The 12,143-nt window shown below is 30.2% G+C and overlaps 1 protein-coding gene across 1 annotated transcript; it reads left to right on the top strand.

Annotated features, from left to right (window-relative positions):
- The first annotated feature begins 3,429 nt into the window (after window positions 1-3,429).
- On the top strand, window positions 3,430-4,758 carry LOC107841914. The gene is made up of 2 exons (XM_016685763.2): window positions 3,430-3,709; window positions 4,226-4,758. Exons 1-2 carry the CDS (start codon window positions 3,587-3,589, stop codon window positions 4,622-4,624), a joined length of 522 nt encoding a protein of 173 aa, XP_016541249.1. The 5' UTR covers window positions 3,430-3,586; the 3' UTR covers window positions 4,625-4,758.
- The last annotated feature ends 7,385 nt before the right edge of the window (window positions 4,759-12,143 follow it).

Here is a 12,143-nt window from a genome sequence, read left to right as displayed (position 1 = left end):
AAATAATTTTCCTACATTGATCTGTCTTAGAAAGTGCCATTTTTGAGCTTCTTCGACGAAACTGAAGAAAAGTTACACAAATAACTTTTCTATAGAAGGAGAAAAAACTCAATCGAAACTATGTTGCAATCTCCATTGCTGGCTCTAATACCATGAGAAAATTGAGCATAGAAGCTCAATTCTCCATTGATGAAACACTGGGGAACAGAAAAATGCAGAGAGAAAAGGAAGACGGAAAATATTTATTGAATTTCTGAATAACTGACTGTAACATATCCTATTGCTCACTATTTATATATAATTGTACAACTCTCAAAAAGTATATTCTAACCAACTCCTCAACTGATAACTCATCTCCAGCTCATACACTAACTAACTAACAACTATGTGCAGTAAAAATAGAAATCAGGAAAACAATAAAAACGGTTTCGATGAACAGTAAATTATTTCATGCCTAACTACTGAAGCTTTTAACATACATACTTAGAAGAAGAAGGAGGAGGAGATACAATTAGGATGGATTTTGATTGAAGGAAAAAAGACTTGAACCTAAATAAAATAAAATCAAAATTAGAATTTAGTACTAGGTATCAAACAAACCTAAGGAAAATTAGTTGATTGTGCCCAAACGATAATTGTAACGAAGGTGGGAGATCTGCAAAGAAAGGGCGAGGGAGAGAGAGGGGAGAGGCGCGAGAGAGGCGAACGCGCGAGAGAGGATATGTGAAAGTGTTCAATCATCTGTATCATTTAAGGTTGTATATGAAGTGGACTCATGAGTTGTTACAATATCACTAACTAATTGAGTTATTACGATATAGATGTCGAATCTTCTAACATATTATAAAATTATCACATAAGACAAGAATATATAAGTTATCACGTTTTTTTTTAAAATAATCGAATCCAATATTTAAAACATGTCAAGTTGAAGTAGTAATAGAACTATGTGGCTACTGGAATCTCTGAAATTAGGATCTTAAATTATTATATATTAAGGACACCGAAACCCTTTCGTCATTTTTATTTTTTAAAGTTGTGCGCACTCAGCAGCCTTTACTAATTTAATTTGTTAACTATTCAGTGCTTTGCATTCTAATTAAGCTAATATAGAAAAGTTTTGTCTAATTAAGTTTATTTTTATTATCATAAAGTAGCATCACCTTTATAGCTAGTAGCTACACCACTAATAATGTATTTTATTTCCTTCTCCAAGATTTTATCTCTGTTCCGTCACTATTAGAATTTATACCTTTAATTTGTATTTTTTTTATACTACTATGAAGTAACATTATATTTTAATATTTCAAATTGAGTTCTAGTTTTGAATTTTGTAATTAGGGATGGAGTTAGAATTTTTTATGAATGATACTCAAAATATAAAGGATTAGATATATCAAAAAGTCAAGAAAATTTAACATTTACTTCCATATATATATATATATATATATAATATAATTTTCAAGCAAACGAATTTCAGATGAACTCACTCACGTCCCCTAAGTCCGCCACGACTTGCAATTCTCTGGTTCTAAAAAAAGTTGACTTATATGCAACGACGAGTAACAAAAATTACACTCATCGTATTTTATTTGGATATGTCATGTTGTTATGTCTTTGAACACTTAAATGCCTATTCATTTTAGTAGAATATTTTTTTTTTCATCACGTGGTAAAAACTGAAAATAAATATTAGGTTGTTATCATTCTAACATTATCATAAAAACACCCCGTGTTAGAAGATGTAAATCGTTTGGTAGAGTGTATAAAAATAGTGCGAAATACGATGTATTAGTAATGTCTATATTAATAATATTAGTGCTAGTTACGCTGCGATTTGTCTTATCCGGTGTTTGATTTGATGTATTAAAAATAACATGCATTGCATAATTTTTTTAAAATATTTATTTTAAAAAATACCCTCTATAAATATAATGGAAAGAATGTGACAAATATACCAAATAAAATAGTAGTAGTACACAATAATGCATAATACTGAAAGCAAGTTGCTCAATCATTGTGATACTATATTAGCAGAAAATCAATTAATTAATGAATAAAAAATCTAAGATAAAAGCACATATTATAAGTGAATATAATAGAGTTTAGATTATGTACTATTCTAAAACCTACAGCATCCGAAAGAGAAGACATATAATATAGAAATATAATAAAACCCCAACAAATAGAGCGTGTTATTTACAAGTGTTAGTAATTATCTTAATGCATGTTATTTACTAGTGTTAGTAATTATCTTAATTAAATCAATGCACGTTTTAATTTAGCTAGGTAGGAACTTGAACATCTAGACTTTAATAACTTTGTTGGGATATGATATGTGGGTGTAACTCACTTTAAAAAGTTAGCTCATAAAAATAGATTGTGTAAATTTATATAAGGAAACCATAAATTCATTCTAAAGTAATGTGAAATTCTTAAGTCTTAACCATATCTAATACGTGCATTTTCATTTGTTTATATTTGACTTAACACAACAAATTAAAATAGAAAGAGAATAAGTCATCTCACGTATTGAGAAATAGATTGAAAATAATTACTCCCTTCAACTGGTTAAAATATTTTGTTTAAGCATTCAAACTAAGTTATGTATCAATTGAATGAGAACACTCGCAAAAAAATATTTCAAAAATTTAATTTGAGACGAAGGGATTATTTTTATTTTTATATCCTAATAGAATTAGTAAGGTAATTAAGGCATAATCCTCCCTGCTTGTATTTTTTCTTATGAGTTTATATTTTAAAACTAGCCCTAGGTAGTGGAGTGTTGTCTTGCTTAGATTGGTTGGTACTTTTCACTGTACTAGTTGTATTATTGAAGTTCTTTTTTTTAATTTATCATTGTGTATTATTGTTTTCGGTAATCTATTCTGGTATGTTAATTATTATATTTCGATTATCGTGCTATTTTACTGTTGTTTTTTCCTCTCTTCTTGTAGACTTTCCACCGTTTCTTTGTCACTTACTATATTTTCTTTATTGTTTTCTTCTTTTTTGTATCTCGATTTGTTACATTCGAACCGAGGGTCTTTCAAAAACAACCTCTCTATCTTCACGAGGTGATGATAAAATCTGCGTACACCTTATCCTCTTCAAATTTATGAAATTTCACTGAATATATTATTATTATTATTATTATTATTATTATTATTATTATTATTATTAGTCCTAGACATCTCGCTTAATAAATGTTCTTTCGAGAGAAAAACAAAAAAGGGAGTATTTTATCAATGCAATCATTTCGAAAGCATACATTTGCCCATCAACGTGATTGGTGTGATTTCAACTATACTCTTAAAAAATTGCAAAACTATTTAGGCCAACACAAATCTCATTCATTAAAGTACTTCCCAAATCCAATATTTTGTTATACTAAAATAAGAAAACAAAGTGGCCAGCCGGCGAAGACTATGGAAACCCCACCAAACAAAGCATTGCATAACTTTTTTTTTCACCTTCCTTATATTCTTTTTGTCCTCTATATAAATTAACTTTCATATTTTTATTTTTGCTAAACGTTGTGTTTTCCTCAAAAAAGGGAAAACAGAAAAAGAAAGGGAGGGGGTCAATGAAGAGCAAGTTCTTTCTATGTTTTCGTCCTATTGTTGGGGATTCTGTGCTTCATAATCATGCTATTGATCAATCTTCTTCAAGTATTGTAACAAAAAGAAGGGAGGAAAATGATCAATTGGTTAGTCTTTCTTGACAATTTATGTCCTTCTAATACTTTTTTTTTTTCCATTTTTAACTGTGGATATGTTGTCGTTGTTAAAGTATGTAATCATCTGATCATTAGTTACATATTTTTATTTATTTAATCATGTCTTTGACATATTATGAGCCTGATAAGTTTCTGTAGGCTAGGCACATGAAAATTATTTTGAATATGGATGACAGTGGGATGGAAACTCCATGAGTATCGTCCATGGATCATTTTTTGGCCATATCTTCGAAAATAGCCATTGTCAAAGAGTTCCTAATTCCATGACGGGGACTATTTTTCACTTATAGAAGTAGAAATGTGTCTATTTATGAATTTTAACCCTCAAATTTATGTTCGGCCTCCAGCTGTTATGATACCATGTTGAAGTGTGTGGGTCAAGTATCAACAAAATTTAAATTATTAGAAATAACATACGCACGCTTATTTACAGAATTATGTCTTCATAGCTAAAATCATGACTAATGTTTGCTTCATTTTTTGCAGTTTGAATCGAAAAGTAACAGGAGAAATAGAAGGGACGAGTTCTTCAAACCCTTAAATGGCAAATCAAGAAAGCCAGAAAAAATTATCTTGAAGGGCAAGAACAACCAACAAAACGAAATTGCTTCAATTGACAATTTATTAAAGGGAAATCAGTCATCAAAAATAAGTTCATACAACCATAGAGAATCCTCAAGTGCTTCATCAACATCATGTGACAAAATCAAGAAATCTAACACAAGTGTTCATTTGATTATTTTCACATTATTTGTTACTATTTATTTTGGTAGGATTTATGCAATATTCTTAACATCAGTATGGGTTCTACTGTTTGTGGTGCCAAAATCAATTTGTATGACTCTGGAAAAATTGTTTTTAGTTGAATGTGGAGTAGAAAATTAAAACAAAGGTATAATGGATCATGATATTGTTATTTTGAGATGAGAAATGAAAAATATACAATGTCTTGTACATACACAAAAACATAGCACACCTACATTTCTTATGCGAGTTGTTACTCGATATGATATGATTTGACTGCACATGAAATTTAAAAATATCAATAAATTGTTTGGATTTAGTGATCATTAATAGTGAAGGCGCTTAACCAATTGAATTTCTCATTTGTCGATTATTTGATCTTAAGTATGATTGAACTTAGACATTTTTTTTCTCTTCATTTACTTTATTTTAATTTATTAGATTTGTAATTTTTTATTTTTTCTACTAGCACCTTCTATTCCAAGAGTGAGTTCCAATGGTTTGATTGAGTGAGTTGAATGATTGCATGTTGAGTTTTAAGTAGGTGTGCGAATGGCACAGAAAAGTTATTGCGCTTATATGGCTAAATACGTAATCTAGCTTTTAAGGAGTTGAGAAAAAAGCAAGTCTCGTTGATTATCGTCATTTTCAAACCTATTGTTTTCTATACGAAACGGAGTCAATTCCTTATATTGTCATTTAACTTAACAAAATGTTTCATTAAAATTTATCTTTTTTTGTTACATAATATTATTCAAGTTTGTACATTTTCCTTACAAACTACTAATTGCTAAAAGTGACTCAAAAAATGACAAAAATAGTCCATCAAATTTGAAATTTGAATTTAAATAGTCTTTATTTTTTACGTGAAATATTAATAGGCCTCCAATTATTTTTACTTTTATACTTCTTAAATTAGTTTTTAATATATTTTATCAATAAGTGCATAATATAATTTAAAAAGACACAAATTAAATCATAATATTAAAAACGAATTAAAAAGACAAAGGATGTTAAATTAGAGCTTAAAATAGGTAGTTATATTTTAATGAAATAAATAAGAAGTACATTTATTGTCCAAATTGATAAATATATTCAGTTTTTACAGCCAAGTTGACAAGGCGATATGATTTTCTCTGAAATAATATCACAAGATTGATAAAAACAATATTGAAACCTTAAAACGTTTTTTTTTGTTACGAAATGGTTATATAAAATCACCTAACTTTATTTGATAGTGAATGATTGATGTTATTATTATGGTATTCGTTAATATGCATTATTTTTTAAAATAAAAATCCTTTAAAATATTTATATATGGTTTTTCTACTAGCTAGAGACCCTAGGTTTTTTTTTATTTGCAGGAACTCATCGTCTTTTTAATAAATTATAATTTTTTTTTACAATAATTTGGAGTTGAAGAAACTAACAACTAACTTGAACTATTTATCAAAAATAAGGATTAACCCTAAAATGAATAAATATAGAATATTATTTTATTATTGAACTCCTAAGTTTCCAAATAAATACAGTACATATATGTTTATTTCTAACAAGTTTAATTACAATTTTTTGTGGAAGTCGTTAGATTTAATATCGCAGTTAGAAGTTGAAAGAAAATTGTACTCACTATAGTTGAAAGGTTATAGATATTTCATATTGTTAACTAATAAGGACCATTTAAAATCAAAATTCAAACTTAAGGGTCTTTTTTAATCATTTTTCTCTCATCTTCTGAGTCACTTTTAGCAATTATTGTTTTTTAAGAAAAATGCATAAAGTTCGATGACATTATTGGAACGAAAAAAGATAAGTGACATTATTGGGATATTCTAAGTATGAATAACACAAAATCAACCCTTTTAGAAGCAATTACACCCTCTCCCACTTTTTAAAATTACTTTACTCCCTCTCCCCTTTTATATATATAAGATACACATCATATACATAGCATCCTATGTATATATGATTTTGTTACTGTCGTTAAAAAAGGAGATAATGAATTCCCTTCCTTTAAGGATTCTATTAACTCAATCTATTAATTAAATGGATTACTTCTTTCCTTAAATTATGTAACAGTTTCTGAATTTCAAATTTTGAATTAATCAAATACATTAAAAATAAACCATACTAAAATCACACACACAAAAATAATCGAATCACTGATTTGTTGATCGTTTTGAAAAAAATAATTTAAATTGCGGACAAATCATTTTAAAAGTTTTTCCATTGTAAATTTCAATAATACTTCCAATCATTTCAGGAACGATGATTATGTTCCTCAAGTGAGTCTTGACAGTCTCTGACTTTTCACTAGGTGGAGCCTCCCGTTTCTGCATAAAAATGCTTCTACTAGTAAGTGTAGTTGAAAAATATATATCTGCCGAGAGAAAGCAAACACTGACAAGATATGAAAGTATATCGTCAAAAAGATTACTGAATAAATCATGAAACCATCATACGTACATCTCCAGGATTGCAGCTTTTTTCATATATTGAGAAAAAATGTCGATCATATTTAATTCAAGTCACTTATCATCATTACAGAATATTTTAAACATGAGATCTTCTTACTATTAGTGTTTCTAAATTAATCATTGTCTACATGAGCAATCAATCATATACATTAACGAATATCGGTCAGGTTTTAGAATAAAAAGTTCTGTTGGGTACTATTGAGTCTAGTATGTTATGCTCAACCCATAACAATAGCATATCCAAAAGGTTGATGGAGTTGTATATTCTAAACCAACTTGTTTAGTACAAATTCAACACTAAAATATTTCAGCCTAAGTTGAGCATTTCCAATGAATTTCTACCCTTGATATACAAAAGACTTCCAGAAAGACCGAAGAAAGGAAGGAAGAAAAATCCAGTGAAATACTTTCATCAAGCACAAATCGTTGCGGACATTGCGGATATGAAGGACACAATAGGTGTTCCTGCAATTTCTTTCCAAAGGAGAACTAAGTTTTAGCTTCCATCACTACAAGAAAAACAGCTTATAAGAAAGGAAAATATGGTCCTAGAAAGTCCAAATCTTGTCCCAATTGGTCTTTTAGGATCAGAAAAATCCGGCTGCGTCCCGTCGTAACAGGATCCGCCGCTAAAGGTTATTAGCGACGAGTTCAATAAATCGGTTCTTAAAATCCTTTTGCGACGAGAAAAAAGATGGTCGTTATTGTCTTTTAGAGATGGTATATCTTGTCCCTATTGACGAACTACCCGGTCTTAATTATTCTTTTGCGATGAGTAATCTTGTACCAAATAGACTAACTATCTTGTCATAATTATCTTTTTGCGATGGTATTTATCGTCCCGAATAGACTAAATAAATTATCATAATTATCTTTTAGCGACGGTATATCTTGTTTCAAATAGATTAACTACCTCATCGTAATTATCTTTTCATGACGGTATTTCTCGTCCCAAATAGACTAACTAAGTGACCATATTTATCCTTTTGCGATGAACAAAATTCTTTTTCTAGATCAATATTTAAGGAAGACCAACATCTTGGCCCTAGATTAACCTTTAAAGACGAGCCACATTCTAGTCGTAGATCTACCATTAAAGACGAGCAACATCTCATTCAATAAAAATATTTAAAGACGAGCAATATTTCTTGTCTCTAATTGACCACAAATGAGCCTAATGCCACAAAATAATAAATTTCATCAAATAAATACTAAATTGCAATTGAGAATCTCGATACAAAAATATGTTATAATTAGAGACAAGAAAACTTAGTTAACATGCCATGATATTATTTTCAATATTTGTTTCGCAGAAAACATAATTGCCATCCCGATCGAGCTAAAGTATGATATCAAATTTTCCATAACATTTGAATACACAGCAAGAAAATAATCAAGTAACTTCTGTTTCTGTTGTTTAAGTCATCAACTTTCAGTTCAAATTGCCAACTTCCATCACAGGGGGCCAAAAAATAATCAAGTCCTCAACTTTCAGTTTTTACTATTTCACCTAAATCAAGTAACTCCTGCAACATTAAAGCAAAAATTTAGTTCATAGCTTCACCTCATATGCTCGACATAAATCAAGTAAGTGAATATATCAAAGTATCAAATTCAATTTTTAAACACTTAAGTCCAGAGACGAAGTAACAAGTATCGCCGAATATGTACATTATATCTTTAAACTAAGCGTAATTAAATACTTTAGCAGTTAACAAGAGAACGAGTTCAAGAGTATACACTTTAATGAGCTACATCTATTATACTTCAACAAGAAAAAAACTGCAGTCAGAGAAAGAAAATGGGCAAGGTAAGGTAAATAATCAGTGACAGACTCAAAGGAGAAGGAAAAGCAAAAACCACTAGCAACAAAAAAAAAACTATAATACCAACAAAAAACATATAAATTTAAAGGTCCACAAGCTTCTCAAAATGCAGATGTGTGTGCTCAAAAAAATTAAGAAGAAGCTGGATTTGAGAACCACGGGATTTTATTCTCCCCAACCCTGTGATCCCGATGGTTGTGTGACTGGTTTTGTGCATGAATCGAATGATGGTGTGGCTAGTTTTATGCAAGAATTTGGTGGTGATGAATTTAATGCTGAGAAATCAATTTAAAGTTTAAGATTTTATGGTGATTTAACTTAAAAGACATAAAGATGGTCTTGTAATTCTTTTTCTTGTAGAATCAATGTGATGCTAGTTTAGAAGGAGCTATTGACCAACCTTTGATGGTCCTATGACTTTAAAATAAAACCTCAAAGAGCTAGTTCATCTAGTTCCTAAAGTTGAAATTCGTTGACAAGGCTGCTTATACCTAGTTCTATTTGATTACCAAAGATCAGAAAAAAGCTAACCAAGAAACATAAGTTTGATAATATCTGTCTTTATGGTAGAGTGTAATGGTAAACCACAAACTTCTAGGAAAAAATATAATAAGAGCTACTAATAGTACCAGTTCTATTATTTCTTAAGAAAGAAAAATAAAAATACAGAAAGGATGGATCGATTTTTATTCCAAATTACTCACAACTAGAGGAATAATAGACAAGAAAGTTTTAAATGGAATATAAATCCACTTATATATAGCCCTGTCCGTGGCAACACGGGAAACTCTAGAAAATATACCACACAGAAAGAAAAGAGTTTTAATACCTACATAGTAAATCTGCCATTAACTGGGATGATCTTGATATTGCACCTAATATAATGATATCATCCCAAAATAATGAAACAAATAATTTTGTAATTTCAAGGAAGATCTCATTTTTCGTCATAATAAATCATCCTCCCTTCATGACCACTTTCATATGAAAACATATGAGTCATGCATTTAACTGATTAAAGTATTTTAATTGAAAGCAAAGTTATTAGACATGAAATGAAAGACACGAATACAAAATTCAGGATGCAGAATCTATTCTCACTGATCTTTAGATGATAACATCATTTGTGAAGTGTGTCTTAACTAACTAAATGATTATCACGCATTAGAATGTATCAAATATCAACATTCCAAAGTCAAAGCTCATAATTTTTATAGGAAAAAAAGAAATAAGAGAAATTAGTTGGACCCCTACTTATGGTGACTCAGATGATCAAAGTGGCACCAAGACAAGGTAGACATAATTTATTTTTTGAGGTCAGAAAGGAGAACTGAAAAAGTCACCACATCAAATGATGCACTTAAATGACAGTAGAAATAGTCTATACAAGGGTAGAAGTCACTTAAGGATCATATGCTTATCATTCTCTCTCTATTTGCTATAAACATCAAATTCAAGTTATTATACCCTGAAACAGGGAAAACTCTATCCGTATCCTTATGTTCCTTCAGTTCAAGTAAGATTTGGCAACTACTACCAATACATAAGTTTGGCAACCTTGTGTCCTGTCTCATTAATACCTATAAAGCTATAAATCTAGATAGATATCTTTACTACAAAGCATCACTAGAATGTCAAGTTTAGCATAAATAGGTTATGTGTTAAATAAGCAAGATAGCTTATAAGTTTGACAACCGTGTGTCCTGTTTTCCCTCTATTAAAATATTCACACGCACAATACACATAGGAAAAACATACATACTCCCTAGATTTTCCTTCAACACAATACACTCATATACACTACACACACACAGAAATATAGGGGAGGAAGATTTTTTAATTCATTAATTCAATTCCACTCACACACATACTGAAATGGAGTAGACAATAATACAACATACAGCACACATATGGGTTGAGAAATAGGTGACATCGAAAGGCAAAATAGTTAAGTTCAAAATAGACACATCTGTCACTACTACCAGAAAATATCCTCTTTGCATCAAAACTCCAAGTGACACTCAACGTACGCCCTGTAATCATCAAAATAGTAACTACAAAATTTCCAAAGCAACAATCAGATATTGTGCTGTAACTCTTAGGGGCAGTTGCCTCACCACTGACCCTAGGCAATGATCTTTTATAAGATAAATTCTTCTCATTTGAAATGGTGTAGATTCGAACACAACCACCGTCACAGGCAAATGAAATTTGACCATTTTCACTAAAGTCATCCACGTGAATAATAATTGAGTCATCATGCTCTTCACCATCACTACTCTCACTATCACTACTAGCACAATTTGTAAGATTAACATGGCCATTCTCAGACTTCTTTGGAAGATTTTGATAAATCTGTGACATATTGCATGGTTCCACAACCATTTTCCATATCGAAACACCAATGAAATCTAGTACAGCCTGCAAGCAACCATAGAAACAACAAGTTTTCTGAATTCATCAAAATCAAATCTAAAACTAAAGATAAGAAAATAGATGGATTTTGAAGTACATTGATCTTGGAAGACGAATTGATAGACTGTATTTATGCCAAATTCATGCAAGACACTGGAACAGCAAAGCCTCTTACACAATTATAGCTAAAATAATAGATTATAACAATATGCAGCTTGTAAGCTTTTACCAAAAGTACTTGCAATTTATGACTATGCTCCACTCAATTTAGGAGTTTATTAAGGGACAACAAGTATAGAGGATTTCATCTCTTTTGAGTCTCTTAACACTATAAAATGAAAGCTAAAGGTTGTTTTTTCACAAATAGTTCTAAGGAAATTCACTAATTTATGTACTCAAAAAAACTATAGTATATGTCCAGGGAGGGAAATAGATAAGATCACATAATTTTGGATAATGAATATTACCACGACAAAATTTCAAATTCCTTTTATGTAGTAGTTCAAGTTGCCTTATTTTTTATGTTCATCAAAAAAACAGTTGAGAAGTTCATCATGTTAATTGTATTTCTATCCACTCATACATCAAGGGACCATGCCTTAATTATAAACCTATGTTACATGAATCCGCCCTACCATTCAAAACAATACATGTCATTTTCGTTTTACTGCTAAATAATCACCTTTAAGGACTAGAAATCACTAATTATCCATACACCAATCATCCCTCAAACGAATATAGTTGGTGTAGGTAGTTATCAATCAATATATCATGCACTCATCGCACTTATTCACTTGCTAGAGTTGGCTGCACTTTCTAACAAGTAGGAAGTAGCAAGCAAGAGATATCATGAAAGAGAAGAATGCAGTTCCACTCAAGTTAGTTTCTGAAAAGTGTACAGTAACAACAACAGCAAAAACTCAATCACCTTGCAAACAACCC

The sequence above is a fragment of the Capsicum annuum genome, chromosome 9, assembly GCF_002878395.1.
Source record: "Capsicum annuum cultivar UCD-10X-F1 chromosome 9, UCD10Xv1.1, whole genome shotgun sequence".
Taxonomy (NCBI): Eukaryota; Viridiplantae; Streptophyta; class Magnoliopsida; order Solanales; family Solanaceae; genus Capsicum; species Capsicum annuum.
Note: the sequence above shows the minus strand (reverse complement) of the source record. Positions and strands in the feature narration are given on the sequence as shown.